The sequence below is a fragment of the Cyprinodon tularosa genome, unplaced genomic scaffold (assembly GCF_016077235.1).
Source record: "Cyprinodon tularosa strain WSP-4 unplaced genomic scaffold, ASM1607723v1 ctg1671, whole genome shotgun sequence".
Lineage (NCBI taxonomy): Eukaryota > Metazoa > Chordata > Actinopteri > Cyprinodontiformes > Cyprinodontidae > Cyprinodon > Cyprinodon tularosa.
The window spans coordinates 887-28446 of NW_024038506.1; the positions used below are offsets into that span (position 1 = coordinate 887).

At 41.6% G+C, this 27560-nt stretch overlaps 1 protein-coding gene across 1 annotated transcript; it reads right to left on the minus strand.

Moving 5' to 3' along the window:
* Nucleotides 1–273: 273 nt before the first annotated feature.
* Nucleotides 274–26712, minus strand: LOC119780891 (phosphoinositide 3-kinase regulatory subunit 6-like). Its single transcript, XM_038281134.1, has 14 exons — nucleotides 26644–26712; nucleotides 22538–22622; nucleotides 22331–22435; nucleotides 20193–20284; nucleotides 19996–20064; nucleotides 18948–19080; nucleotides 14355–14424; nucleotides 14073–14265; nucleotides 13576–13723; nucleotides 11000–11086; nucleotides 9089–9317; nucleotides 5396–5683; nucleotides 2192–2291; nucleotides 274–426 (listed from the first exon to the last, which is right to left on the minus strand). The coding sequence occupies exons 2-14, from the start codon at nucleotides 22584–22586 to the stop codon at nucleotides 289–291; spliced, it is 1701 nt and encodes a 566-aa protein (XP_038137062.1). The 5' UTR covers nucleotides 22587–22622; nucleotides 26644–26712; the 3' UTR covers nucleotides 274–288.
* Nucleotides 26713–27560: the final 848 nt, after the last annotated feature.

The window sequence follows — 27560 nt, forward strand, 5'->3', positions numbered from 1 at the left end:
CCCTGGTTCCAGATGATCCTCATTCACAGATTTCTCTCCTCCACACGGCGACCAATCCGTTTCCAGCTTATGAATAAACAGTCAGAGCGATTTCAGCTGTGCTCAGAGATTAGATGTCTGTAGTTGTGGTTTCCCTCGTAGAAATGATGTGAAGCAACTTCCTGTGTTTATGCTAAAGAAATAGTGCTGCAGCGCTGGTGGAGTCGAGATTCGGTAACAGGGTTTCAGACATGTCAGGCAAACCACAAAGACATTGTGTCCTCATAAGGATAGGAAGGATCAGACCGATTAAAACAACTCTACCATTTTAGCCAGTTTATGGATCATGCATCCCAGACTGTTGATGTTGCTGTTGTACCATGGATCCACGTTGCTCAAGTAGGAACCAAGCGTGCAGGAATCCCCCAAGTTCTGACTGAGGTTCACCTACAAAAAACGGACATGAAACTAAAAACTCCTCAAACAGCAAAAGACAGACTGATTTGTTAGCACTTTGAAAATTTTAATAACAAAGACAAAAATGTGAAACTGCAGAGCTACTTTATGGCGTTAGTTAGTTAGGGTTAAACTGAGCTGGATTGCTGGTGAAGATTCTCAGTCATCCAGGTTATACTCATCCCAAAAAGTAAAAAAAAAAAACAATCCACTGGACTTTGTTTCCAAATTTAAAGACGTTTCTCTTCCATCCAGGAAGATTTTTCAATTCAAAATGTCAGAAATTGCGTTTAGTTCCAGACTTTCTAGAATGGACCAAAAACAAAGCCTTGTTTTTAGAAAACCTGCAAATAGAAACGGATGAACGGGTCCCCCCCTTTGGAATGGGGGTCGTTTAGCTTCTTTGTTAGCCTGGAATCCTCATACCTGTCTATGTCTCCTGGCAACAATCCCCCTTTCAGAGATCATCATTCCTCCCGGACTCTTAGGCCCCGTCCACACGAAGTCAAACCCTGGCCTAAACGCACAAATCTTTCACCAAACCAGCCTCTCATCCGTACGAAGCCGGCGTTTCGGGGGTCTGTAAACGATCTTTTTTTTATTCAGCCTTCAGAGTGGGAAGATTTTGAAACGCCGTTTTCGTGTTTCCATCTTTAAGCTCTAACCGCATTTTTTTTCTTACACGCATGCGTCATAGCGTCGCCTCTAAACACGCATGCGCGACACAGTATCACAGCAACAATGGCGCCGTACTGTGTTGAATGGTTGCTGCTCATGCTACTCACCCTGCTGTCGGGCTTACAACAGAATCTTCTTCTTCTGGAATATCTCCAGGAAGAACAGAGCAATATCGACCACATAGTTCAGCACCTGAATTTGAAATAACCACGAAAATGGACCCGCAGGGCAACCATGTATAAATATTACTGCGCATGCCCAACATTTCGTCGCCTATCTTTGCTTTGGCACCACAGCGCCACTTACAGGCCTGGCATACATTTTGCAGCGTTTTCATGCATTCCTGTGGACGCTCACATTTATTTTACGTCTCCGTCTTTACGACAAACGTTCTGGAAAATATTAACGTTTCGTGTTCGTTTTGACTTTGTGTGGACGGGGCCTTACTGCGTTCCCTGTCTCATCTTAACCGGTCCGGCAGCAGACCGCCATGTTGAGCCTGCTTCTGACAGAGGTTTCTTCCCAACGGGGAGTTTTTCCTCTCCACTGTCGCTTCATGCTTGCTCATTATGGACAGGTTCTCTCAACCTGGACTTCCATCTTCCAGGTCCCTGAGTGCAGCTCTAGTATCAGCTCACGCAGTCCTCTGGATCTCCCCATAAAGTCTTTCCAACCAGCAGTCTACAGACTGACCAACTCCATCTATCTCCATCCACCACCAGTTTCAGGCCTGGGGGGGGAAACAGCCCTGTTCTTTGCTCCTGTTCATGCAAATCTATCAAAATTAAAGCCTTTTCCTGCTAAGGTCTGACCACCAAAGACAAAGTAATTGCATCAATAAATTTCTCCTGATTGTCTTTTGTGAGTTTTTCAGATTGAAGTAGTTTTTATTTGTTTAGCACAGAGACAGAGTTGGAGCTTCTCTTCTCTTCTTGGATCAGAGATTAAAAAGTTGGGTGCAGTCTGAGCGTTCAGTCATTAACCCGCCTTCAGGACTTGCCCAACACTTCCTCATGTTTCATGATCCTTGCAGATTTGTTTACTCTAATTATGCAACCGGGGGGGGGTTGTGGCTTACCGTAGAAGGGGAGCTGGGTGCCGGCGCCGAGCAGACAGGAATGTAGTAGAACTGGAGGCTGACTTTCATGGTCATAAAGAGCCGCCGGGCTTCTCTCTTTCTGTAAAAGCACACATGTGTGAGAACCTCCAGCTTTGCACCGTTCTCACAACCGTGGTTAAAACGTGTCGAGTTTTCAGGAAGCGACATTTTCAGTCAAAGGAGTTCTGTTTGTTTCTGGAGCCTGAAAGCAGCAAAACGCTGATATTTCTTTAACGGTGACGTTTGACAGCTCGACTTTACTGGTTTACGGCACCCTTACTGGTGATCAACGACCTGCCGAAGCAGGCAGAGCGTTACGTCACAGTCAGGCGGAATGATTAATTCTCTGGGTAAATTTTCTATTAAAAGGACTTTATTTCTACCATAAAGTTTGATCCTTACTGGAAATGAACCCGGATTCTTGCCAAAGATGATAAAATGATGTAGAAGAGGCATTCTGCTACGGGGCGCCGTTTGTAAAGTTAAGCCGTCAAAAATTAGAAGCAATATTTATGATTACACTGCAAAAATGATTTAGAAATAAGTAAAAATGTCTTAAATTAAGTGTATTTACCCTTGATTTGAATAGGTAAAATTGATAATTTGCCAATGGAATTAGTATTTTTACACTTAAAATAAGATAATTAGATAATATGCACTTGGAATAAGACAATGCAATTGTGTTTTCTTATTTTAAATCTAAATTGTCTTGTTCCATTGGCAAAATATCTCTTTAATGTCCTGGATTTAAGAAGAAATGCACTTATTTTAAGAAAAAAATGACTTATCTAGATTTAGATTTTTTCCAGTGTATTTAGCGTGTTTTAAGAGAAAAATTAGGGGGTTATTTTTTTCCAATACATTTTTTCACTTTGTCATTCATTCATTTATAAAAATATTACTTTGTTAAATAAATATTTAGTTCACTAAATAAATATTATCAGGGTTAGTGTTTTTTCTCGGGCCAGAAGTTCGATGGCAAATCCTCCCTCTTCAAGTTGGCGATCCAACGACCAACCCGTCCGTGGAGGATCAGGAATCAGAAAGGTGGAATAACTCTTTTTTTTCACTTTTACCCGATGTATTCCAGCATCCAGCTGCCATGCACGTGGGCATTGTCAGTTTCACTATAGCTCTGGTGAATTTCAATGGTGAAGTCCTCTGGAAATCTTCAATAATTGTTGTTGATTGCAGATGTGTCTAGTAGTTCCCATTGATTTAGCTTGTAAAGCGGGGAGAATGGCGCTAGGCTTACCGCACCGTGACGTCACTGCTGGAAGATGGCAGGAGGGAGGGGCTACTATATTTGGGAAAAAAATGGTCGCTCCCAGACTCAGTGATCGTGACGAAATGTTGTTATTTTCTTACAGATTAATGCTAAATTCATTAAATCACCACTAACCTATTAGTTTTAGGTATAAATAATGATCTATTGGTTATTCCTGCTGACCGGACTTTTCCTTTAACATAACACTAGAACTGACTTGTTGCATAACTACGCAACATATCCGATTTCAGATCAGATCAGATTGAACCCCAGTGGGCCTCAGCAGATGGCCGCTCACACTGAGCCTGGTTCTGCTGGAGGTTTCTTCCTGTTCAAAGGGAGTTTTTCCTCTCCACTGTCGCTACAAGCATGCTTAGTGTGAGGGATTGCTGAAGAGTCAATGAGTCGATGCAATCAGCTGGTTTTCCTTGGATAGAAAACTTTGAATCAATTTGATTGAACTGGAAAGTGACCTAAGATGACATGATGTGAATTGGAGCTATAGAAATAAACTGAATAGAATGGAATTGAAAAGAATCAATTCCAGAAATCACAGCCCTAAAGTTTGGGATCAATCCTGGTTGTTTCACCTGATTTCAGTCCAGTTAAGAACAGATGGAGCTAAAAGCTCAGAGCGATGATGGAGAGAAAAGGTGGAGCTCATCGCTAAAGATCAGGAAGTAAAAATACCGGAGATGATGATCAGCAATAATAGGAAGGTTTAAAAGTTTAAATTCTGTAATAAAGACTTTTCTATGCATGATAGAGAAGGCGGTTCCTGTCACGATCTAATTTGTTTTTTATTAGTTTTATCTAATGATCTTCTGGAAGGCGGGGGAATCATTTCCAGTCAGGGAGAAAACTTCCTGGTTAACTTTAAGTCAGAGGTATGAATCATCTCTTGGCTTTTTATCAGGATTTCAAACATGAAAGCTCTCATATATTTAAATTTAGAACATTTTCATGCCACATTTTTTCAGATTTTTTTTATTTGTTAAGAACTTGAACTAAGAATCTGTTGTTCTTTTCTCCTCACTGTTCTTCATGGGGTAATAATAATATGATATAAGCTTTTACCTTTTTTTCTTCTTAACTTTTTAACTTTTTAATTATCTTTTTACCTTTTTTCTTGACTTGTTGACTTTTTTTTCCAACTTTACTTACAGGAGGTATTTTATTGTTCAAGAGCTCATCTAATTGGTCAAATGCCAAAATAAGATGTTCAGCCATGTAGCAGGATCTATGTGCTGCTGAAGATTCTCAGTCATCCAGGTCTTAGTCAGTCCAAACGAGTTAAAATCAATCCTCTGGACTTTGTTTCCAAGTTTGAAGACGTTTCTCTTCCATCCAGGAAGGTTTTTCAATTCCAAATGTCAGAAATATCGTTTAGTTCCAGGTTTTATCCAGCAGCCCAAAAAAGCCTGGTTTTAGTTTAGAAAGGCTAACAAAGAAGCCAAACGGCCCCCATTCCAAAGGGGTGGACCCGTTCATCCGTTTCTATTTGCATGTTTTCTTTTTTTTTGTGTATTTACAGCACTAGTGGCAGTTTTTTAGGTAGCAGGCTCACAGGAAAGGGGGTATGTGCCCTCACCACTGCGCCACCAAAGCACGCCCAAATTTTCATGTATTCTACACTTTATAAAACCTGGAACTAAACGCTATTTCTGACATTTGGAATTGGAAAATCTTCCTGGATGGAAGAGAAACGTCTTCAAACTTGGAAACAAAGTCCAGTGGATTATTTTTTTAACTTTTTTTGGAAGAAGCAGCATCTTTGCTGAATGGCTGGATATAGATCTTGTGCTTCTAGACCTCACTGAGGTACGGGGCGATCAAGTGATCAAGAAACTTGGAGTATAAAGGGTTAAATCATCACAGAGTTTAAAGCAGATCTTGTGGCTCAGAGACTTTCCTACCTGTAGAAGTAATACGCCTTCGCAAGGCGACCCACGACCCTGTCGTCTCCCATGACGACGATTTTGGCGGTAAAGTTTCTCTGCTGTTTGGGGAAGTGGTTCTCCATGGCGCTGGCCCCTGCTCGCCTCTGCAGAGTGGCCCCTCTTCTCCCCCCCCTCCCTGCAGGCCCGCTCACCGCAGCGCTCGCCTGGTCCTCCAGCGTGTCTTGCATCAGCACCATGCTGTCCTTCGCATTCGGCTTCAGCTTGATGCCTCCTCGCCGCGACAAGCGACCAGAGTCCTGCTCACTGGTGGAGAGAGAAGAGCTGCAGTCAGGATCACGGGTTCTGCTGCTGCTGCAACCTCGCCATCAAAGCGAACATAGGAAATGAAAAGCACTGAATGACCTCTGACATCTGGCACTGAGGTGAAACTGTTCTCGCACTAAAAATACCATCCTGGCAGGGCTGGGTTTGAAGGTTGACTGAACCGAAGGAGGTGTTTAGTCAGAACGGACCGCGTCATGTCATGAGAGCCAAAGAAACCACACGGCGTTTCACAATGGAAAGCATGTTGGGTTAAAGTCACAGTTTAACCCCTTAAAATTGAAAGTATAAATTGGAAATACTATGGTTTTTATTTGTATTATAGTAATATTTTTCAGGTGGAAACACTACTTTAAATGTCACCATGTCTGATTTATAAACACAAATAAACACCATAAAGCCCATTAGAAACTCTAGATGAACCCTCAGAATTTATAGATCCACATCTTGACTATAAGTCAAGCTAATCTGGACTGAAGAAGGTGAAGCATGTTTGTTTCATAAAGGTTTTAGCTGACAGTGTCCTAGGAGGAAATGTGATTTTGACACAGTGCTGAAAGTGGCCAAATTATGCAAAAATCCAATATTTCCACTTATAAAAAGGGAATCTGGTCAGACAACTATGCTGATTTCCATTATTGGAGACCTTCTGCATAAAACAAAGCCTTTGCTGCTCAGATTTAGTCGTTGGTTCATTGAAATTTACAGGTGCTGGTCATAAAATTAGAATATCATGAAAAAGTAGATTGATTTCAGTAATTCCATTTAAAAAGTGAAACTTGTATATTATATTCATACATTACATACAAACTCATATATTTCAGATGTTTATTTTGTTTAATTTTGATGATTACAAATGACAACAAATGAAAATCTCAAATTCATCATATCAGAAAATTAGAATATTACTGAAGACCAATAAAAACAAAGGATTTATAGAAATGTTGGCCAACTGAAAAGTATGAACATGAAAAGTATGAGCATGTACAGCACTCAGTATTTAGTTGGGCCTCCTTTGGCCTGTATTACTGCAGCAATGCGGCGTGGCATGGAGTCGATCAGTCTGTGGCACTGCTCAGGTGTTATGATAGCCCAGGTTGATCTAATAGTGGCTTTTAGCTCTTCTGAATTGTTGGGTCTGGTGTATTGCATCTTCTTCTTCACAATACCCCATAGATTTTCTATGGGGTTAAGGTCAGGAGAGTTTGCTGGCCAATTAAGAACAGGGATACCATGGTCCTTCAACCAGGTACTGGTAGCTTTGGCACTGTGTGCAGGTGCCAAGTCCTGTTGGAAAATGAAATCTGCATCTCCAAAAAGTTGGTCAGCTGCAGGAAGCATGAAGTGCTCTAAAACTTCCTGGTATGTGGCTGCGTTGACCCTGGACCTCAGAAAACACAATGGACCAACACCAGCAGATGACATGGCACCCCAAACCATCACTGACTGTGGAAACTTTACACTGGACTTCAAGCAACGTGGATGAAGTGCCTCTCTTCTTTTCCTCCAGACTCTGGGACCTTGATTTCCAAAGGAAATGCAAAATTTACTTTCATCAGAGAACATGACTTTGGACCACTCACCAGCAGTCCAGTCCTGTTTCTCTTTAGCCCAGGCAAGACGCTTCTGACGCTGTCTGTGGTTCAAGAGTGGCTTGACACAAGGAATGCGACAGCAGAAACCCATGTCTTTCATACGTCTGTGTGTGGTGGTTCTTGAAGCACTCACTCCAGCTGCAGTCCACTCTTTGTGAATCTCCCCCACATTTTTGAAGGGGTTTTGTTTCACAATCCTCTCCAGGGTGCGGTTATCTCTCTTGCTTGTACACTTTTTTCGACCACATCTTTTCCTTCCCTTCGCCTCTCTATTAATGTGCTTGGACACTGAGCTCTGTGAACAGCCAGCCTCTTTAGCGATGACCTTTTGTGTCTTGCCCTCCTTGTGCAAGGTGTCGATGGTCGTCTTTTGGACAACTGTCAAGTCAGCAGTCTTCCCCATGATTGTGTAGCCTATAGAACTAGACTGAAAGACCATTTAAAGGCTTTTGCAGGTGGTTTGAGTTAATTAGCTGATTAGAGTGTGGCACCAGGGGCCATCAATTTTGAACCTTTTCACAATATTCTAATTTTCTGATATGATGAATTTGAGATTTTCATTTGTTGTCATTTGTAATCATCAAAATTAAACAAAATAAACATCTGAAATATATGAGTTTGTATGTAATGTATGAATATAATATACAAGTTTCACTTTTTAAATGGAATTACTGAAATCAATCTACTTTTTCATGATATTCTAATTTTATGACCAGTATCTGTACCAATAAAATCACCAAACTGGATAGAAAATAAGAATAACAGAGGAAGCTGCCGCATGCCGGATACATCACCTGAAATGGTCGCACAATGACCTCTGACCCCTCATTGGAAAGGTCTGAGCCTCTATTATCCAATTATGCTGGTGTTCTGTCAGATGAGCATACCCATAGTCAATACCCGTTTATCTCTTTAGTTTTGCACGAAAAATAGACTTTAAGCTAGCTCAACGGGCGTGTATCCTTTTAGTCATGTACAAAAAAACGATTTAATTACTTACTTTTTGTGTTTTTTTTAACAGTATGGCGATCTTAAATACTTTTGTTCTACATGATTAAAGGGATACACGCCCGTCGAGGTAGTTTAAAGTCTATTTCTCGTAAAAACACTAAAGGATAAACGGAAATCTGACATCTTGCGCATGCATAATGACTATGGCTGCTGATCTGACAGAACATTAGGGGGCGGGGCTAAAAATTAAATCCTGCTGTTGCGTTATGTTGCGTTAGAGGTACGCATATCAGGTGGAATTAAGAATCTCATTTTATTGGTTTACACAGCTATAAAACAAAAAGTATTTGTGAAATATTAATTTTGAAACATGTTTTAGAAATTTGAAAGGCCCATTTGAAAGGCGTGTGGATGAAACACCATGTGACTCTATTTGGAACATTTCTATAAATAAATAAACATCAGCTGAGTCACTGAGCCGACGATCAATTCTTTGGTCAACATTCAGATTCTGGAGCATCTTTTAGACGATCATCATGAAACTATCTGCTTGTTTTTTTTTTTTTTTTCTTATTGATGCCTCTTATTTAGGCTTTTTGAGCTTCAACAGACTTTTCCCGACCTTAAAACCTTTAAATACAAAAAATAAAATGAAATGGTGCCTAAAAGTTTCCTTTGAATGTGGGAGAATCAGGGGCTTTACTAAAACCACAGATGTTCAAAGTGAATAAATGTCATTTCAAAGTCCAGAAAGCTTAATTATTCTCTGCTTAATTAACAAAAAATTAAATATCAAGTAAACAAAAACAAAAAAAAGATGAACATGTTGTGATATTCCCACCCTGAATCGATGCCGGGGTTGTCCAGTGGGGATGATGCGGAGACGTCGGCGCCAGGGGGCAGGTCCCTCTCGATGCCGCTGTCGTTGGACATAATAGAGAAGCGAGGCATGTCGGCGGTCAGCATGGCGCACGGCGATTCACCCAGATCAAAGTCCTCCTGCTCCTGGCTAAAGGAGGAGAAGTCCTCCGTCACGCTGCTGGAGCGGAACCATCTGGACAGCTCCCTCCCTGTCACAGCAGAACATGGATGAGACGCCGTCCGAACCGCTGACACATGCAGAACACAGACTGGTGCACAGCAGTGGCGTCTAAAGTCTTTATACATGGCTGCGGGGGGAAGTGGGGGGAGGAAATACGACTCAAAAACACATTTCGGATTCATCCGCTCCTTAGAGACATTGGCCGTTTCTCACTATGCGTACTTGTGCGTTCTCGTGTCCTCGTGAAACGTCATCATCCTCAGCCGTAGCACTGTTCCAGTTCACAAGAACAGCAGACCGAGAACGGACAAAGTCCCTGGATGTTGTTGTGGCCACTCCCTCTTTACCCAGCATGCATCAGAGCAGACATGTCCCAGCATGCACTGCGGCAGCAGCAGCTTCCAGGTTAGCGCTCACAGAACGTTGTTTAATAAAAGTACGTTTTAAGATCATTTGAGAAGAGAGTATTATACTTTTAAGCATAACTATATTCCCCATTTACCGATTTACTGCGTGGTTAAAAAAAAAATAAATTACAAAGTTAGAGGACCCCGGCAACCAGCGGAGCTTCATGGGTAATGGCAGCCAGGGCTAACGTCAGCCCGTCTGCAGCGGCCGGGGCTAACGTCAGCCCGTCTGCAGCGGCCGGGGCTAACGTCAGCCCGTCTGCAGCGGCCGGGGCTAACGTCAGCCCGTCTGCAGCGGCCGGGGCTAACGTCAGCCCGTCTGCAGCGGCCGGGGCTAACGTCAACCCGTCTGCAGCGGCCAGGGCTAACGTTAGCCCGTCTGCAGCGGCCGGGGCTAACGTCAGCCCGTCTGCAGCGGCCGGGGCTAACGTCAGCCCGTCTGCAGCGGCCGGGGCTAACGTCAGCCCGTCTGCAGCGGCCGGGGCTAACGTCAGCCCGTCTGCAGCGGCCGGGGCTAACGTCAGCCCGTCTGCAGCGGCCGGGGCTAACGTCAGCCCGTCTGCAGCGGCCGGGGCTAACGTCAACCCGTCTGCAGCGGCCAGGGCTAACGTTAGCCCGTCTGCAGCGGCCGGGGCTAACGTCAGCGCGTCTGCAGCGGCCAGGGCTAACGTTAGCCTGTCTGTAGCAGCCCTCTCTCTGCATAGCCATGTGTGAAGGACCGCTGGTTCTGACAGCGATTTTTTTTTGTTTTATTCGTCAAAATGTCAAAATCTGACCGTGTTCATTATTATTCCTCCACTAAATGAAATAAGTCATAATTTATTATTATCTATATTCTATTAATAACAGGAGGTGAAATGCAGCTCCAGACTAGCTTTGAATGTGGTGATGTCATCAGATGTTCCAATTGACCCAGATTTATTCTGCTCCCGTTCTCCCAGAGTCCAGACTTTCCTGGGTTCTTCTCATTATCTAGTGAATTGAGAAACTCCAATGTATTTAGATGACAGTATTTAATTTATCTTTTCATTTTCTTCGAGCTGTAATCATATCAGTGATCTGGAGATATTTTGGCTTTAAGGTCAGAATTTCATACGGGTTCGTCTCCAGTTGTTCCACCAGCTTTATTCTGCCTCCATCAACCAGCAGTTTGGATTAAAGGAAAGGTGAGGATTTAAACATGTGGAACCATTTAAAGTTAGTTAAACAGGTTTATCAGGGGAGGGAAGCTGAAGGCCAAGAAGCCTTGAGGAACCAAAATCAATCCAAAGCAAACATCCGTCATTGAACTTTGGTGACTCACAGATATCCAGATCCTCTGTCCACAGGTAGAAGCTCATCTCAGGGTTAGGAACGGGGCAGTCACACAGCGCTGCTCCACATAACGGCTCTGCAGCACACATGGAGGAACATTTAACAATAGCAAGTAAAACAAAGCTCCTAAACTTCCCCTGCTGTCCATCCGCCTGTCTTCCCTCCGGAAAGGTCTTAGAGCAGGTTGATCAGATGAGCTGCTGACTTGATAACAGTCAGGGAAGAATGGAAACAGATGCACAGCTGACTGAACAGCTTTGGTCATGGAGGATGTCGCTTAGTGTTTGATCTCTGCTGCAGGCTGCATGGCAGGCCTTCGCACACATAAACATGTCTAACACCAACAAAATGAACCAATATTAGCACCGATATGCAAGGTCTGGCTTTCAATTCTATTCAGTTTATTTCTATAGAGCCAATTCACATCATGTCATCTCAGGTCACTTTCCAGTTCACCAGATCATCCAGTCAGATTGATTCAAAGTTTTCTATCTAAGGAAAACCAGCTGATTGCATCGACTCATTGACTCTTCAGCAATCCCTCACACTAAGCATGCTTGTAGCGACAGTGGAGAGGAAAAACTCCCTTTGAACAGGAAGAAACCTCCAGCAGAACCAGGCTCAGTGTGAGCGGCCATCTGCTGAGGCCCACTGGGGTTCAAGGAGACAGAAGCAGACATAGAAAAAGAAGCATAGATACAAAAGGCAACTGTCAACCAGCTCCACAGGCGGCCCCGTCATTACCCGATCCGTACCATCAGCTCATTTGCGCGTGCGCAAACAGAATAACTTCCGGTGGCAATATTTCCTTTTTCTTACTTTTTTATTCTTTTGTATTTTTTAGAGGCATGGGTTTCTTTTTGTATATCTTTTTATTTTCGTCAATGTTGCATTTTCTAAAAATAAAAAAAACAGAAATACATAAAAAAAGTTCAATCGCCTTGTGATAGTTACTTTGACTGCTCTGAGCATGCGCAAATATACGTCACACAGCGTATATATTTCAATTTGTTTAAATATTTGATCTACTCTGTACTTAACTATGCACTCCAGCAGTACTGATTCGTGACCTGCAGTTTTTCATTGATAAGGGAACATTTCCCGAAAATTTGGATTTTTATTCCAGAAAAATTACGTCAAGCAATACAATGGATTGAATTTAACCCCTAGAACCCTACGGACCCACCGGCGGGTCCAGCTACTACGTGACCTCGTAATTTTAACAAACCCCCAGTATTGATGTAAAAAACACATTTGGCACAGTTTGGTGACATTTTTGGATAAATGTGCCAAAATGGCCTCTCCGCCTAAGAAATTTCTCACTAATACCATTCTAAAATAAATATGATTCATCTGATTGAGTCCAAATTTTGTATATTTTTACACAACATTTAGATTTGAAAGTCTGTACTACTTTTTTGTGCTATAAATAATATTTTGGTAGTGTTTTGCAATGTTTATTTCAAAGAAAATTTTAGCGAGGTTCAAAAAATGCAAAATATTTTGTATTTTGTTCCTAATATTTCAGGCAGGGTCAAAGCTACAATGGTGCTGACACCAGAAAACCATTCTATGACATCTTACCTTTACAGACGTACCAAAAGTTTCTTCTTAAATCTAATAGCTGTGAGGCTATAAGTGATTTACTTTTGTGTGTTTTTGTCAGGCAGAAATTTATTTATACCCCCTTAGGGTGTAAGAGGTTAAAAAGCATCCATTTCTTCCAGAAAAGTCTTCAATATTGTCTTTACGATGTAGTTTAGTATTCTTTAATTATTTAAGGATATAAATAAAGTTTTTTCAATACCGTAATTACATAATTTTTTGGCAACCCGGAAGTTATTCTGTTCGCGCAGGCGCAAATGAGCTGATGGTACGGATCGGGTAGCGACAGGCCCCGTCTTTGTTTCTAGATGTTGGAGCTTGGCCTGTTTTCCAGTGTAGTCCTGTTTCTCTGACTGTGACTAACTGGATGTGCTCTCTTCATCCTCTGACATGGGAGCTGGCTCGGAGCTCGTCTGCCTGGCTGTGTGTTTCCTGGACGGGGCCGCCTGTGGAGCTGGTTGACAGTTGCCTTTTGTATCTATGCTTCTTTTTCTATGTCTGCTTCTGTCTCCTTGAACCCCAGTGGGCCTCAGCAGATGGCCGCTCACACTGAGCCTGGTTCTGCTGGAGGTTTCTTCCTGTTCAAAGGGAGTTTTTCCTCTCCCCTGTCGCTACACGCATGCTTAGTGTGAGGGATTGCTGAAGAGTCAATGAGTCGATGCAATCAGCTGGTTTTCCTTAGATAGAAAACTTTGAATCAATCTGACTGGATGATCTGGTGAACTGGAAAGTGACCAAACACAATAATAAACAGTTATATCATAGCTAATATTGCATACGTCACATACCACATCATTTTCTGTTTTTAACTTTCATGCCCGGCTAACCGCAGCCAGCTTCTATTTACATCTGTATTCCAGTAACATAAGCAGCCACAGGGTGTTTTCTTTGGCAGCCATAGTCGCCTAACCACACCAACCAGATGATTGATGACTCAGAATCCACGGCAGCGCTGCATACCTGCGTCAGAATCAGAGACGATCTCGCCGTAGAGCTGCAGGAGTCGGCTGCTCAGCGTTCCCCCTTCACCTCTGTAGCCCTCCTCAACGCTGTGCTCCAGAATCTCCAACATGTACTGAAAGTACGGCTCCACATCTTGACCCATGTCCTGCACAAAAACAACAGAAATACATCAAACAAGCAGAGAGGAGGAGTTTCTACACTGGAAAAACAACCTAGAAATTAATAAAAATATCCTAAATTAAGTATATTTACCCTTGATTTGAGTAGGTAAATGAGGTGTTTGCCAATAGAATGAGGAGTTTTACTCTTAATATAAGATAATTAGATAATATGCACTTGAAAAAAGACAATTCATTTGTGTTTACTTGTTTTAAATGTAAGTTGTCTTGTTCCATTGGCAAAATCTCTCCTATTGCACATATTTTAAAAAACAATTACTGATCTAGATTTCATTTTTTCTCGTTTAAGAACATTTCAGCAACCAGGTGACTGACCCTGAGGGCCTGAGCCAGCTTGGGACCGTGGCATCGCTGCGGCCCTAAAGCCGCCTGTAGGGTGTGTTGAACCACGCTGCGCATGTGGTCTAGCGGGCTCTGAAATCCCGCCGAAGTAGACGCCTCAAAGTCCTCCACCACGGCGGGGATCAGGGAGCCGGAGAAGACTTCTGGATCGGCCAGAATGAAAACCCTGCAGACGGATCAGAGGTTTTAACCAAACACGATGCAGACGTTCGGTTTCCGAAGAGCAGCAGAGCTGCGTTTCAAACGGTTTCTCACCTCTCCTGGACGGGATAGTGCTCATTTTTTAGCTTCTGTTCTGCTGTGATCATCCTCTGGTACATCAGACCTGTGGATCAAACCGATGTTTAATGACATCATCAGGCTACAGCCCCCCCCTAAGCATAGCGGATTTCCCCCCCTCACTGTGATGAGCTGAATGATTGATGGAGACGATCAGTCTAAGTTTAGAGCCTGAATGTTAACCCCTTTCAGCCTGGTGGGCCCGGTACTGTTTGCTTTATAGCTGCTCAAACAAATAAAATGAGATTTAAAATTCCACCTGACATGTGTGACTCTTAGCCCCGCCCCCTAATGGCTGCCATCATTGGAAACTAGAGGCTCAGATCTTTCCAAGGAGGGGTCGGAGGACATTGTGTTACCATTTCAGGTGATGTAACCTTCGTGCGTTCCATAAGCTGCTCTGTTATTCTTATTTTCTATCCAGTTTGGTGATTTTATTGGTAAATTTAAATGAAACAACGACTAAATCTGAGCAGCAAAGGCTTTCCCTCATGCAGAAGGTCTCCAATAATGGAAATCAGCATATTTGTCTGACCAGATTCCCTTTAATGAGTGGAAATAATGCAAAAACAATCCAGAAATAAGTAAAAAATTGCTTAAATTAAGGATATTTAGCCTTAATTTGAGCAGGTAAATAAGATGATTTGCCAATGGAATGAGTATTTTCACTCTTAAAATAAGATAGTTAGATAATATGCACTTGAAATAAGAAGAAAAAATTGTTTTTTCTTATTTTAAAAGGAAATTGTCTTGTTCCATTGGCAAAGTGTCTTACTTACCTTCTCAAATCAAGGAAAAACGCACTTATTTTAAGAAAAAATAACTTATTGAGATTTCTATTTTTTGCAGTGAATAATGCATTTTTGCACTTTTGGTATTTTACCAAAATCACATTTCCTTCTTTTTTTTCTTTTTTTAACAGTGTCCTGTTTGGCGATGTGGCAATAGCAATAATTGTCTTGATGCCAAAAAGAGCCCAACAGGTTTTACTTTCACAAGTGGAGCAGTACGGCTATCGCCGTCGCATGATTTATACATATAAATAGCTTTATTATAATTCATGCATGGAGTTTTACAGAGGAGTTTAGCACAGTGCTGAAAGTGCTGAAAAGTGGCCAAATTATGCAAAAATGCATAATTTGGCCACTTTTCAGCACTGTGAAACCTTTGTGGAACAAACGGGCTTCACACTGCAAAAACGACCTCAAAATGAGTCTTAAATTAAGAGTATTTACCCTTAATTTGAGCAGGTAAATAAGATGATTTGCTAATGGAAGGAGTATTTTTACTCTTAAAATAAGGTATCAAGATATTATGCACTTGAAATCAGACAATGCAATTGTTTTTTCTTATTTTAAGTGTAAATTGTCTTGCTCCATTGGCAAAGTGTCTCACTTAAATACTTAATTCAAGAAAAAATGACTTATTTAGATTTATTTTTTTGCTGTGCAACTTATTAGTCCTAATTTGCTTGAGTTCTAGTCAAGATGTGGATCTATAAAGTCTGAAGGTGGGCTTTCATGGGGTTTTGCAGTGTTTATTTTGAAAGAATTTTAGCGACGCACATTTTTTTCGTTTTTTTTCTTTGTTTAATCGCCTATAAATCAGACATGGGGACATTTAAAATAGTGGCTCCACCCTCAAAAATATTCCCCAATGCCTTCCTGTCACAAAAATACAAACAATTGTATTTCCAATTTATAGTTTGAAAGCTGAACTTCTTTTAATTCACATCTGGATTTTCAGGTGAAATGAGCTCTTTAGACCTTCATGTTTAAAATATGACGAAGAATCGGAGGAAGCACATAGATGTAAGAAGCTTTTAAAAAAGCAAACTGTTGTCAAGGACATGATGTGACATTTTGGTGGTTTGTTATATTTCTAAAACAGTGTTCTTATTTTGATCATGAAGTTCACAATCAGTAAACTTTATTGCATTAAATGAAAAGAAAAGCTGTGAAAGATGTTAAACAGTTTCCTCTGTACTCTGTTTTTAAAATAGTGAAACCTGTTCTACAGAAACTGCTCTCTGTTACGTTAGTCGGAGCAGAAAGGCAGGAAATCAAATGTTTAATGTTAAATTCTAAAATCTGTTTTATAAAAACCACAAACCAAGTAAAGGGATTTAAACTTCTGACCAATGCCTCTCTGATTTCTGGTGATGTAGCGGTCATCGCTTTAGGACTCAGGAGCTTTAAGCCTTAAATACGTTACGATTTCCAGTCCTGATCCAATATTTTGAGAAAAGGGGAAGTGAAGCCTGGTTCTGCTGGAGGTTTCTTCCTGTTCAAAGGGAGTTTTTCCTCTCCACTGTCGCTACAAGCATGCTTAGTGTGAGGGATTGCTGAAGAGTCAATGAGTCGATGCAATCAGCTGGTTTTCCTTAGATAGAAAACTTTGAATCAATCTGACTGGATGATCTGGTGAACTGGAAAGTGACGTGAGATGACATGATGTGAATTGGAGCTATAGAAATAAACTGAATAGAATTGAAGGCTACAAACATTTCAGCTGTCACTGGGAATCTCCAGCAGCAGCTGCCTCAGGCCCGCTCACCTCTTGGGGATTTTCAGCTACTGTTCACAGCAGCTGGAAGGCGTTTTTCACGTACGTGATCCAAACTGCAGGCAGCAGGATAATAAAAGCCAACATATTCTGCCGGCAGGTTTCTACATTTGAAGTTAATTTAGGCGTTAATAAACTGTTTCAGAGGAGCGATCATAGCGCTCTGCATCAGCAGTGCTGCGTCTGACTCCCTGCCAGCTCCTAGATCAGCTTCTCTGATTGGTTGATGAGGCGCGTCCAGCAGCTAAAGTTGAATTTTAACTGCAGCAGCTGCGGCTTCTGAAGCGCCTCAGATGCTCAGAAGCCCAAAACACTGCTGGACCTTTTGCTGCGCCTTGATGTGCGTCAACCATTGACTTTGCATGCAATTCATCTTCTTCTGCTGCCTCTGCAGCGTGCTGATTGAACGTAGCATGAGTTCGACATTCCCAACTGCTGAGATGGGCTGGTTGTCAAGGGCAACAGATTCAGTGTATTGTCATTATGAGTTCGTATGAAATCGTACGAAAAGTTATGCACCGTAATTTTGTACGTTTTGGACGTTTTTTTCGTCGCATGCGCATCTGACGCACCATTGACGAATATAGAATATAAATTACAATTGGCCCTAACCCTAAGGTATAAAACAGCAAGCAACGTAGTTAGAGACATGAATAAGTGATGATTGCACAGTTTTTCCCATTTTTACGTCCGTCCGCGGATCTGCTTTTTTTTTCTGTCTGCCAGCGCATGTGCACTGATGTGGTTTTTTGAGGAAAAACGTCCAAAACGTACGAAATAGTGTGCATAACTTTTCGTACGATTTCATACGAACTGATAATGAGAATATGTTGACAGATTCGATCAACCTTTCTGTAATCGTCTTTGCCCTCCTGTTTTCCTTGGAGTCTTTGTCTCCTCATAAAGTCCATCTGTAAGTTTACAAAACGCTTCATACACATCATCATGTTTTGTCCTCAGATGAGGAATCAAGTTTGTGTTCTTGAACGCAGCTCTGCTACTTCCTCCTCTTCAAATTGCTGTGTTGCAGACATTGCAAGTAGCTTTAGGACAGTCTTCACTCTCCAGATCGAAATATTTCCAAACCTCTGACACGCTTGCTTTGCACCGCCACCGAGGTTTGTATTGCACAGCTTTCATCACCCGGAACTGGCAGGATTGACACAATTTGGCAGCTAATGTAGCCGAGCTCCCATCACGATAAAATGGGGAAAGATCGCGCCAATCCGATCTCGAGATCGGGACAATCCCGACTAGTTTCATGTGTTTGAGGTTAAACTGCAACTAAACGATTGTAGTTGTTCTGCCCAGATTATGTTCATGATCTGAAATATTTCATGACCGAATGATAACTGCCAGAGTTGGAAAAAGTACTAAAATATCATACTCAAGTAAAAGTACCAATACTTGGATGAAATATTACTCAAGTACAAGTAAAATTACCCATCAGAAAAATTACTCAAGTAAAAGTAATAAGTAGCTCATTTAAAATGTATTTTAAGTAAAAGTTACTTAGTTACATAAAAAAAAAAACTGTTGTACGGGGCAGGGGATCTCTCCCATGTAGTGAAAACAGGACAAGGAGTCATAAATCCAAAACAAATATGGCCGAGGATTTTCGTCGTTTTTGGGCAGCAGAATTCGATGTTTTCAGCTAGCATTTCTAGTGAAACGTTCTCTGATCCACCTCCATCTCGTTCCCAATCTCCTACAGAAAGACTTGGCGCCCGGTAGCCTAGATCTACATGCTGATCACGTCACTCGCTGTAGCGCTTCCGGGCCGATTTTTTGTCTTCCTTTCGGTTTTCCAAAGTTTTTTTTTACTCAGTAACGGATGGGATTTGTAATGTAACGAAATAAAATACTTCACTCAAAACCTAATCAAGTAAAATTTAAATTACCAATTTTAAAAACTACTTGAAAAATACAAAATATACAAAAGACCTACTCAATCCAGTAACTTGAGTAAATGTATTTCGTTACTTTCCACCTCTGATAACTGACCTGGGATGAAGCGTTCTGTATTTATCTGTCGCGTGTAGCTGAGGCCCACGGTGCAGTAAGGCTGAGGATACGTCAGCAGCCTCTTGCAAAAGTCATAAATACGTTTGTACAGCTCATCTGGGATGTAGGCCGTCTGAAACGACAAAACACACACAAACATCATGAGTTTATTGAAGAAAACAATGTTTTTAAGGATGGCAAAGGAAATTATTCCTATTTCTTATTCTATATTTCAATCAACCGTTGCGTATATTAGCTGCGACATATGAATCAAGATAGTATGACCGAAAAATGTGATTGACAGATGACCGTTGATATATGATAAGAATATAAATTTTCTGATAAAGAGTATATTTATATACATGTTTAAGCCAGAATGACTTAAAATTTAAATATGATTTCCTGACGATTTTAAGGTGCCATGTCCTCTGAAATATTTATTTTATTTTATTTATTTTATTTATTTTGAACAGACAGTAAAAACAATCAAGAAAGAAAAAAAAATTTGAATGAAACAAACTTAAGAATGAAAATATAAAACAAATTATTTTGCCCATGTGACATGTAAATTTTATATTTTCTGTTCGAAAGGGAGCAGGTAGAAGATACATCTTATAATGTCCCGCCCCTTTCCTACTTGTCAATTTATCCTCAATTAAAACATCAAAAAAACAAAAAAACACTTGTTTCCATTCCACATGATGTTTAGCCATGTACAATTATTTTAAGTTCTATTTATGTCATCAATTACATTATAGACTATTAAACAGTCACCTTATATTTTGAAATGAGCTCGGTTTTAATCAGTTTATTAAATTGGTTTGCATTTTTAATTTTTTTAAACTCGTCATTCAATCCATTCCAGACATTTACTCCACACACAGATAAACAAAAACTCTTTCTGGTTGTTCTAAAGTGTTGTTTTTTAAAGTATCCTTCACCTCTTAGATCATAACCCCCCCCCCTCTGTCACCAAACATTTCATGTTCAGAGGTTTGAGTCTTTAAATCAGATGCATTCAGCCGACAGCGACGGTTCTACTCAGTACCTGAACAATGGCGTGCATCAGGATGTGCAGCAGAGGAATGATGGACTTGCGGGAATCCCACCTTTCAGCCTGTGGAGCAACACCCATGTGGTTTTAATAAATACATGTGTTTGCCGTCGCCACGGTGACTGAAGCTTCCTTCCTCTTTGAAAGTGCAAGCTCGAGAGTTTTTACGACCCACCAAACAAACACTGTACCTTTTCGAGCTCCTTTATCAGCACCCACAGCAGAGATAAGCTGTTGGCAGGATTGTTCTGAACCTTTTTATGAAGCGTCCATCTCAGCATTCCTGCACACAGACATGAAAGGCAAGCACTAAATCACACGCTGGCTGTGCACCACTGCTGTCTATTACGTCACTGATCTAACCAATTCTGGTCACTAACAACACAACAGCTTAAACACAGCGCTCAAGGCTATATTCTGCAGGACGAGTCATGCTGCTGCAGGAAATATCTGCCCGGCTGATGAGGGGGAAACATAAGATTTATTTTAGAGTGGGTAAAACCTGACAGTGGGATAAATCCCACCTCTTCCCAAAAAAGTTAAAAACAATCCACTGGACTTTGTTTCCAGGTTTGAAGACGTTTCTCTTCCATCCAGGAAGAGTTTTCAATTCAAAATGTCAGAAATAGCGTTTAGTTCCAGGTTTTATCCAGCAGCCCAACAAAGCCTGGTTTTAGTTTAGAAAACATGCAAATAGAAACGGATGAACGGGTCAGATTTGAGCTTTGAAAAACCTACAATTTATTTATTTATTTATTTATTTTTCTAACAGTGTCAATGTTGCAACAAGAATAATTGTGTTGATGCCAAAAAGAGCCCAACAGATTTTACTTTCACCAGTGGAGCAGTACGGCTATCGCCATCGTGTTATGCATATAAATAGCTTTATAATAAATCATGCAGGGAGTTTTACAGATTATATGGACACTGCTGTAAGTAGTACAGGAAAGGAAAAACAGGAAAAAAGGAGAAAAGATGAAAGAAAGAGGAGATAAAAGGGAGATAATGATAAAACATTTTCAGTCTGCTTCATCAGCTGCAAAGAGATGGAAAAAGAACAACATAACCAACAGACATGGTACGAGACAAACAATAAAGTAACACCTAGATACTATCGCTAAAGGAGTATTATTTAGTCTGACATGTACTCTGTGTTACCTGAAGATCAGAATATGGGCTTTCTGTGTGGAAGTGAATCTCTGAGTACCTGGAGCCAAGCACCTGTAGGTGTTTGTGAGGGTGAACTTGTGCATGTAAAGTTTATCCAAAGGAAAAATGCTCAAAAGTGGTTGTGAAGAGCTGAAGACCTCCCCACCAGAGCACCGAGGCGAGCGCCGGGGAACCCAAAGCCCCCGCTGCCTTAAGGAATCCCAAGAGCAAAGGTGCCCAGGAGGGGCCAACCCAGAAACCCCCACCCGAGGAAAACCCACAGAAGGCTGCAATGCCAGAGCGCCTAGCAGCCGCAGGGACGAGCTGTGGGGAAAACCACGAGGCTCCGCCGGCAGCCAGCCACAATGCAGCAATTAAGTTAATCCATTCCCGCTATCATTGCAGCCCCTGTCCAGCAGAGCCAGACCCCCCCCTTTCAGAGACATAGACAGTAGAGACTGACATTTTTTCGGGAATCCCACGGGTCACAGGATTCCCGTGGGGTCGGAGTCAGTATTAGTAACGATCACGTGATCAGGACGGTACAGGATTAAACATTAACGGGAGCAGACGGGAGCGGGAGCAAACCAATAATAACAAAAAAAAAATAGGATCGATGCCAAAAAATGAAATAAAATATAAAGAAAAAAAATCTAGTACTGGCGCCGCCATTTTGTAGTTTTTTTCCTTGAAGCCTACACTATAATGCGAGTTAAAAAAACTACAAGACCCAAAAACCAACAGTGCTTCCGCTCTGAGTTTCTCACCGGCGCTCAAAAACAACAAGAGTGGGAGGGGTGGAGCAGCGGGAGTCATTCTGGATGGGAGTGGGAGTAATTTCACCAGGAGTGGGACGGGACAGGATTTAGATTTCTACTCTGGCCCGGGATCGGGACGGGACACCATTTTATTCTGTGGTAGTGGGACGGGACAGGAGTGAAAATCCACTCCTGTGTGAGTCTCTAATAGACAGGTATGGGGCATTGCAGGCTAACAAAGAAGCTAAACGACCCCCATTTCAAAGGGGGGGGACCCGTTTATCCATTTCTATTTGCATTTTTGTATGTTTCCTAAACAAAAACAAGGTTTTGTTGGGCTAACTCAGCTTCTCCAAACTTAGAAACAAATATCAGTGGATTTTTCCTTTTTGCTTTTTTGGATCAACAATGACAAATCCCACCTCTGTTACACCAGTCTGGGCCCTGCTGTTGGTCAGTGCACCGGGGAAGCACAGCCTGCAGGCTTCGGTACAGTTCGGCCTCAGGAACCGTGGGGGACCAGTAACCTGGCGAGAAAGGGGGGCGGGATTAGGACCAAAAAAAGGAGCTTTGTTATACAGATTTCATAGAATAAGCGTTTGACCTGCAGTATAAGTTGATGCCTTTACCTGCTGGGTCTGTGGGCTCCATGCTGCGTGGGTTATCCCAGTGGGCCATGTTGGACACGTCTCATGCACATTTTGGGCCAGTTAGCTGAAACATAAAGGAAAAGGGGGCGTCACCTCTGTTGTGTCACTGTCTTTGAAAACCATTTCTCTGCCTCCTCCAAAAATCTCATCAGGACTGCTCATCAGTTTTCTCTTTTGTTCAGGTGAGGTGAGCTGCTATAAAAGCTCCTTTCTGTGGTTCTTATATTGGCTAACAATAATATCCGCATCTCTTGCATGTGTCCCGACATCACACACATGAAAGATCTTTCTTTTTAGAGTGGTTTATTAAACTTCAGCTTAGGAGAGTGGATAAACACAGTTAATAACAGCTAAAACCCACATTATATGTGGAAGATTAACCTCTCAAAACCCTCCGTTTTAAAGCGTTTACAAATAATAACCCAGATTGCATTAAAATAACACCGGTAAAATGTTTACCATTATAGATGTTAGACATCATTGGAAAGCTTAGATTCTCCACAAATCAACCACCAAGTTCATTTAATGGACGCAGCGAGCACCAAACCAGATTTATAGCAGCATGTGAAAATGTAGCCTGACAAAGCAGCCGCAACAAGCATGTCTTTATTACTGCTGTTCAAAAAACACCTATTATTTTCAAGAATAAAAAAACAACAACTTTGAATCTTGTTTGAACTGATGCATCATGGGTGTTTTACTCACCCAAAACTAGAAGGTGTTAGCTTTCAAATAATGTATCACACATGTAATTTGGGCTTATAGTTCCTCAGTTATTTGCTTTTGGATTTGGGTATGCAAAACAGGTGAATTTCCCAGAAAAATCCAGTGGATATTAAGAGGTTAAACAGTTGTATTTTGTGATGATGAGGATTCCCAGTCTTCCAGGTCAGTCATTCCTAAAAGTTAAAATCAATCCTCTGGACTTTGTTTCCGAGTTTGAAGACGTTTCTCTTCCATCCAGGAAGCTTTTTCAATCCAAAATGTCAGAAATAGCGTTTAGTTCCAGGTTTTATCCAGCAGCCCAACAAAGCCTGGTTTTAGTTTAGAAAACATGCAAATAGAAACAGATTAACGGATCCCCCCCTTTGGAAAAAAACAAGCCAAATGACCCCCGTTCCAAAGGCGTGGACCCGTTCATCCGTAAACAAAAACTAAGGCTGTTTCTGAATCTGTGTACTTGTGCGTCCTCGTGAAACGTCACAATCCTCAGCCGTAGCACTGTTCCAATTTACAAGAACAGCAGACCGAGAACGGACAAAGTCCCTGGATGTTGTTCTGGCCCCTCCCTCTTTACCCAGCATGCATCAGAGCAGACTGGTCCGTTCTCCAGACTGACAGCTGTCCCAGCATGCACTGCAGCAGCAGCAGCTTCCAGAGTTCTCTTTTCTGATGCTGTTGTTCAATAAAAGTACGTTTTAAAATTATTTAAAGCAAGAACGTTAAACTTTAAGCTTCACTATATGGAACACTTACTGATTTAAATCATAATTTAAGAAAAAGTTTCCGAAGTTGAGACGACCGTGGCAACAGCACCGCTCTAATGGTAACAGCAGCCAGGGCAGACGAGCTAACGTTAGCCCCGGCCGCTGCAGAAGGGCTAACGTTAGCTCGTCTGCAGCGGCCGGGGCTAACGTTAGCCCTTCTTCAGCGGCCCAGGGCTAGCGTTAGTCCGTCTGCAGCGGCCGGGGCTAACGTTAGCCCTTCTTCAGCGGCCCAGGGCTAGCGTTAGTCCGTCTGCAGCGGCCGGGGCTAACGTTAGCCCTTCTTCAGCGGCCCAGGGCTAGCGTTAGTCCGTCTGCAGCGGCCGGGGCTAACGTTAGCCCTTCTTCAGCGGCCCGGGGCTAACGTTAGCCCTTCTTCAGCGGCCCAGGGCTAACGTTAGTCCGTCTGCAGCGGCCGGGGCTAACATTAGGCCTTCTTCAACAGCCCGGGGCTAATGTCAGCCCTTTTTCAGCGGCCAGGGCTAACGATTGCCATTTGTGTAATAGGCCCTTGAATGATAGATTCCCTACTGTAAATTAAGTGGAATAAAACGTTAACAAGTCAAGAAAAAAAGGTTCAAATCTAATTGAAAACTTAAAAAGTTAATAAGCCTAGTTAACAATTGTGTTTATGTTTATAAACTAAAACATGTCAGTTCCAGTATCAGCATTAATGCCTCTAAGGTTATGTTGGACTAAAGAAAATATGTTTCTTTCACTCTGAATGTTTTTCCTGAATTTCTTCTAGAATCACTTTTGTTATTTTTCTTAATATATTCGGGCGAGTTGGTGTTTGTCGTTATTATATTGACATTCATTTTTGTCATCAAAACATCCATATTTTTTTATGTTACAAAGATAATAAGGTTTTTTAATATTTATTATTATTTATAGCCCAATGTTGACTCTGCTCAGATAAAAGCAGATTATTTTAATTCTATTTTCTGTTTCTTTGTCTTGAATCATATTTTTGTTGGAACATAATTTAACCGTAGATATCCTTTATGTCCTTGTTCAGTTTTTTATATTCTAGCCAATATGTATCGGATATCGTTTTAATAAAACCTCCGATATCGATATTTCTATTCGCCTCTAATTGGTGTTCTTTTACTTGAGCAATTTTTAGAAAAACATGTATTTAAAGAGCCGTTTAACCACATTCTGCTTTTTATTTTGGCTACTCTACTCATTATGAACAAGCTTGTTTTAAAAAATAAAGCACCGGCGAGGATCATGCTTCCAGATTATGTTTAGGCTAAACTTCCTCTCTGTTGTCAAGCGTCATCAGGTTTAAGGTTATTTTCCCACCTGCTGAGTCTGTCGGGTCATAATAATAGATAATAAATAGATCAAAACGTGTCGCTCCACCTAAATTTGTTGTTTAATTACTGCCTGTTAATTAAACTCTATAATCGGCATCTAACTCTATATTTTTTATCTAGTCGGATCTCGTAATAATGACTAGTAACTAGATCAGTTACTCAGCATATAGTTTTTAGTTTCTAGCATGGCTCCTCTACTCTACCCACATCTGGTTAAAATTCAACACTTGATTCTAGATGCTGTCAATTCAATTCTATTCAGTCTATTTCTATAGCTCCAATTCACATCATGTCATCTCAGGTCACTTTCCAGTTCACCAGATCATCCAGTCAGATTGATTCAAAGTTTTCTATCTAAGGAAAACCAGCTGATTGCATCGACTCATTGACTCTTCAGCAATCCCTCACACTAAGCATGCTTGTAGCGACAGTGGAGAGGAAAAACTCCCTTTGAACAGGAAGAAACCTCCAGCAGAACCAGGCTCAGTGTGAGCGGCCATCTGCTGAGGCCCACTGGGGTTCAAGGAGACAGAAGCAGACATAGAAAAAGAAGCATAGATACGAAAGGCAAACAGCTCCACAGGCGGCCCCGTCCAGGAAACACACACTGATGATGTAAGCAGTCTTTAAAAACCAGCCGTTTTTCAGAACTATTTATGTAAACAAGATCATAAAAATGAAGATTCCAGTTTTTTAAGCCGCATAAAACCTTCCTGAATGCTAAGAGCCTCTTTCGTCTCTTTGAGTGTTTTATATCTAAATAAGGACATTAGGCGATGCCTCCGGCGACCCAAACACCTTCTCCTGAGTAACAGCATGGTGGCCATTCTTCCTCCCTCAGAGGTGATAAAATTTGATACTATAAATAAAAACTTTGCGCCTACTTCTCTCATCCTAGGACCCACACAGGCCCATGACTCACAACTAAAACACCCACAACACAAAGTCACGACCACTCAGTCACTAAAACCACCGACTCGGCACGGAAGGTGCTAAATACTGCAGTTGGAAGTTTAGTCTGAGAATAAAACTGCAGCTAAAAAAAGACGTCTTAAAGTGTTCAGTGTTTCCATCTCCACTCAGAAAACAGACTGTAGTGAATTAAAGCGAATCCTGAACGTAAAGATCTTCATTCATACAGAAACGGAAAAGTGGATCAAATTAAATGCATCTGAACGTTGAAACGTATCAGAATGAAGAATAAATGTTATTAATCAGGAATGAAAAAGATAAAACAGCAAACGATTAAATCTTAAGTGACTGTATAGGTGTAACTCACCCTGTCATGTGAACTTTTCACCACCCCTCCTTTCACACGCTGCTCATCCTGGACTGACACCAACATGCAGACTGAGTGAGAATGAAGGCTGCGCTCTGACTTTATTTCCTCTTTCATACAGATGGGCTCACGCAGAGGAGAGGAGAATTATCAGGGCGTCATTAGCAGCTTTGTGGGAGGGGCTGATTTCTGTGGCCAGGTGTGTTTCAGAGCACGCATATCTTAGATTTTCTAAAATCTTATTTTGTGATTTCATGTTCCTCCTTTACGAAATCATCCCCTGGTTCTGTGAGAAACAAATCAAAGCTGCTAGCTTTGTGTTGTGTTAAAAAAAACAACACAAAGGGAGAGAGAACTTTGCTCTAACTCTGCAGGTTTACTAGTGGTTCCTAGAATTTCTAAAAGTAGAATGGGAGGCAGATATTTTAGTTATTAGGAGGCTAGGCTTAAAACTTTCCTTTTTGATAAAGCTTCTAGTTAGAGTGGCTCAGGTTATCCTGATCTATCTCTATAGTTCTGCTGCTATAGGCTTAGACTTCTGGAGGACATAGGGACCCCTTTTTCATCATTCTGCTTCATTCTATCTCTATTCTCCCACTCTGCAGAATCTGTTAGTTCAATCTCTAACGTTCTGCTCTCTCTGCTTTTTCTCATAGTAGCTTCATCTGGTCTGTTCCTGTTTGGCTGTGACTCCATCCTGGAGAGAAATATCAGCTGTGCTGCTGCCATCAACACCTTTGTTTCTAGATGTTGGAGCTTGGCCTGTTTTCCAGTGTAGTCCTGTTTCTCTGACTGTGACTAACTGGATGTGCTCTCTTCATCCTCTGACATGGGAGCTGGCTCGGAGCTCGTCTGCCTGGCTGTGTGTTTCCTGGACGGGGCCGCCTGTGGAGCTGGTTGACAGTTGCCTTTTGTAG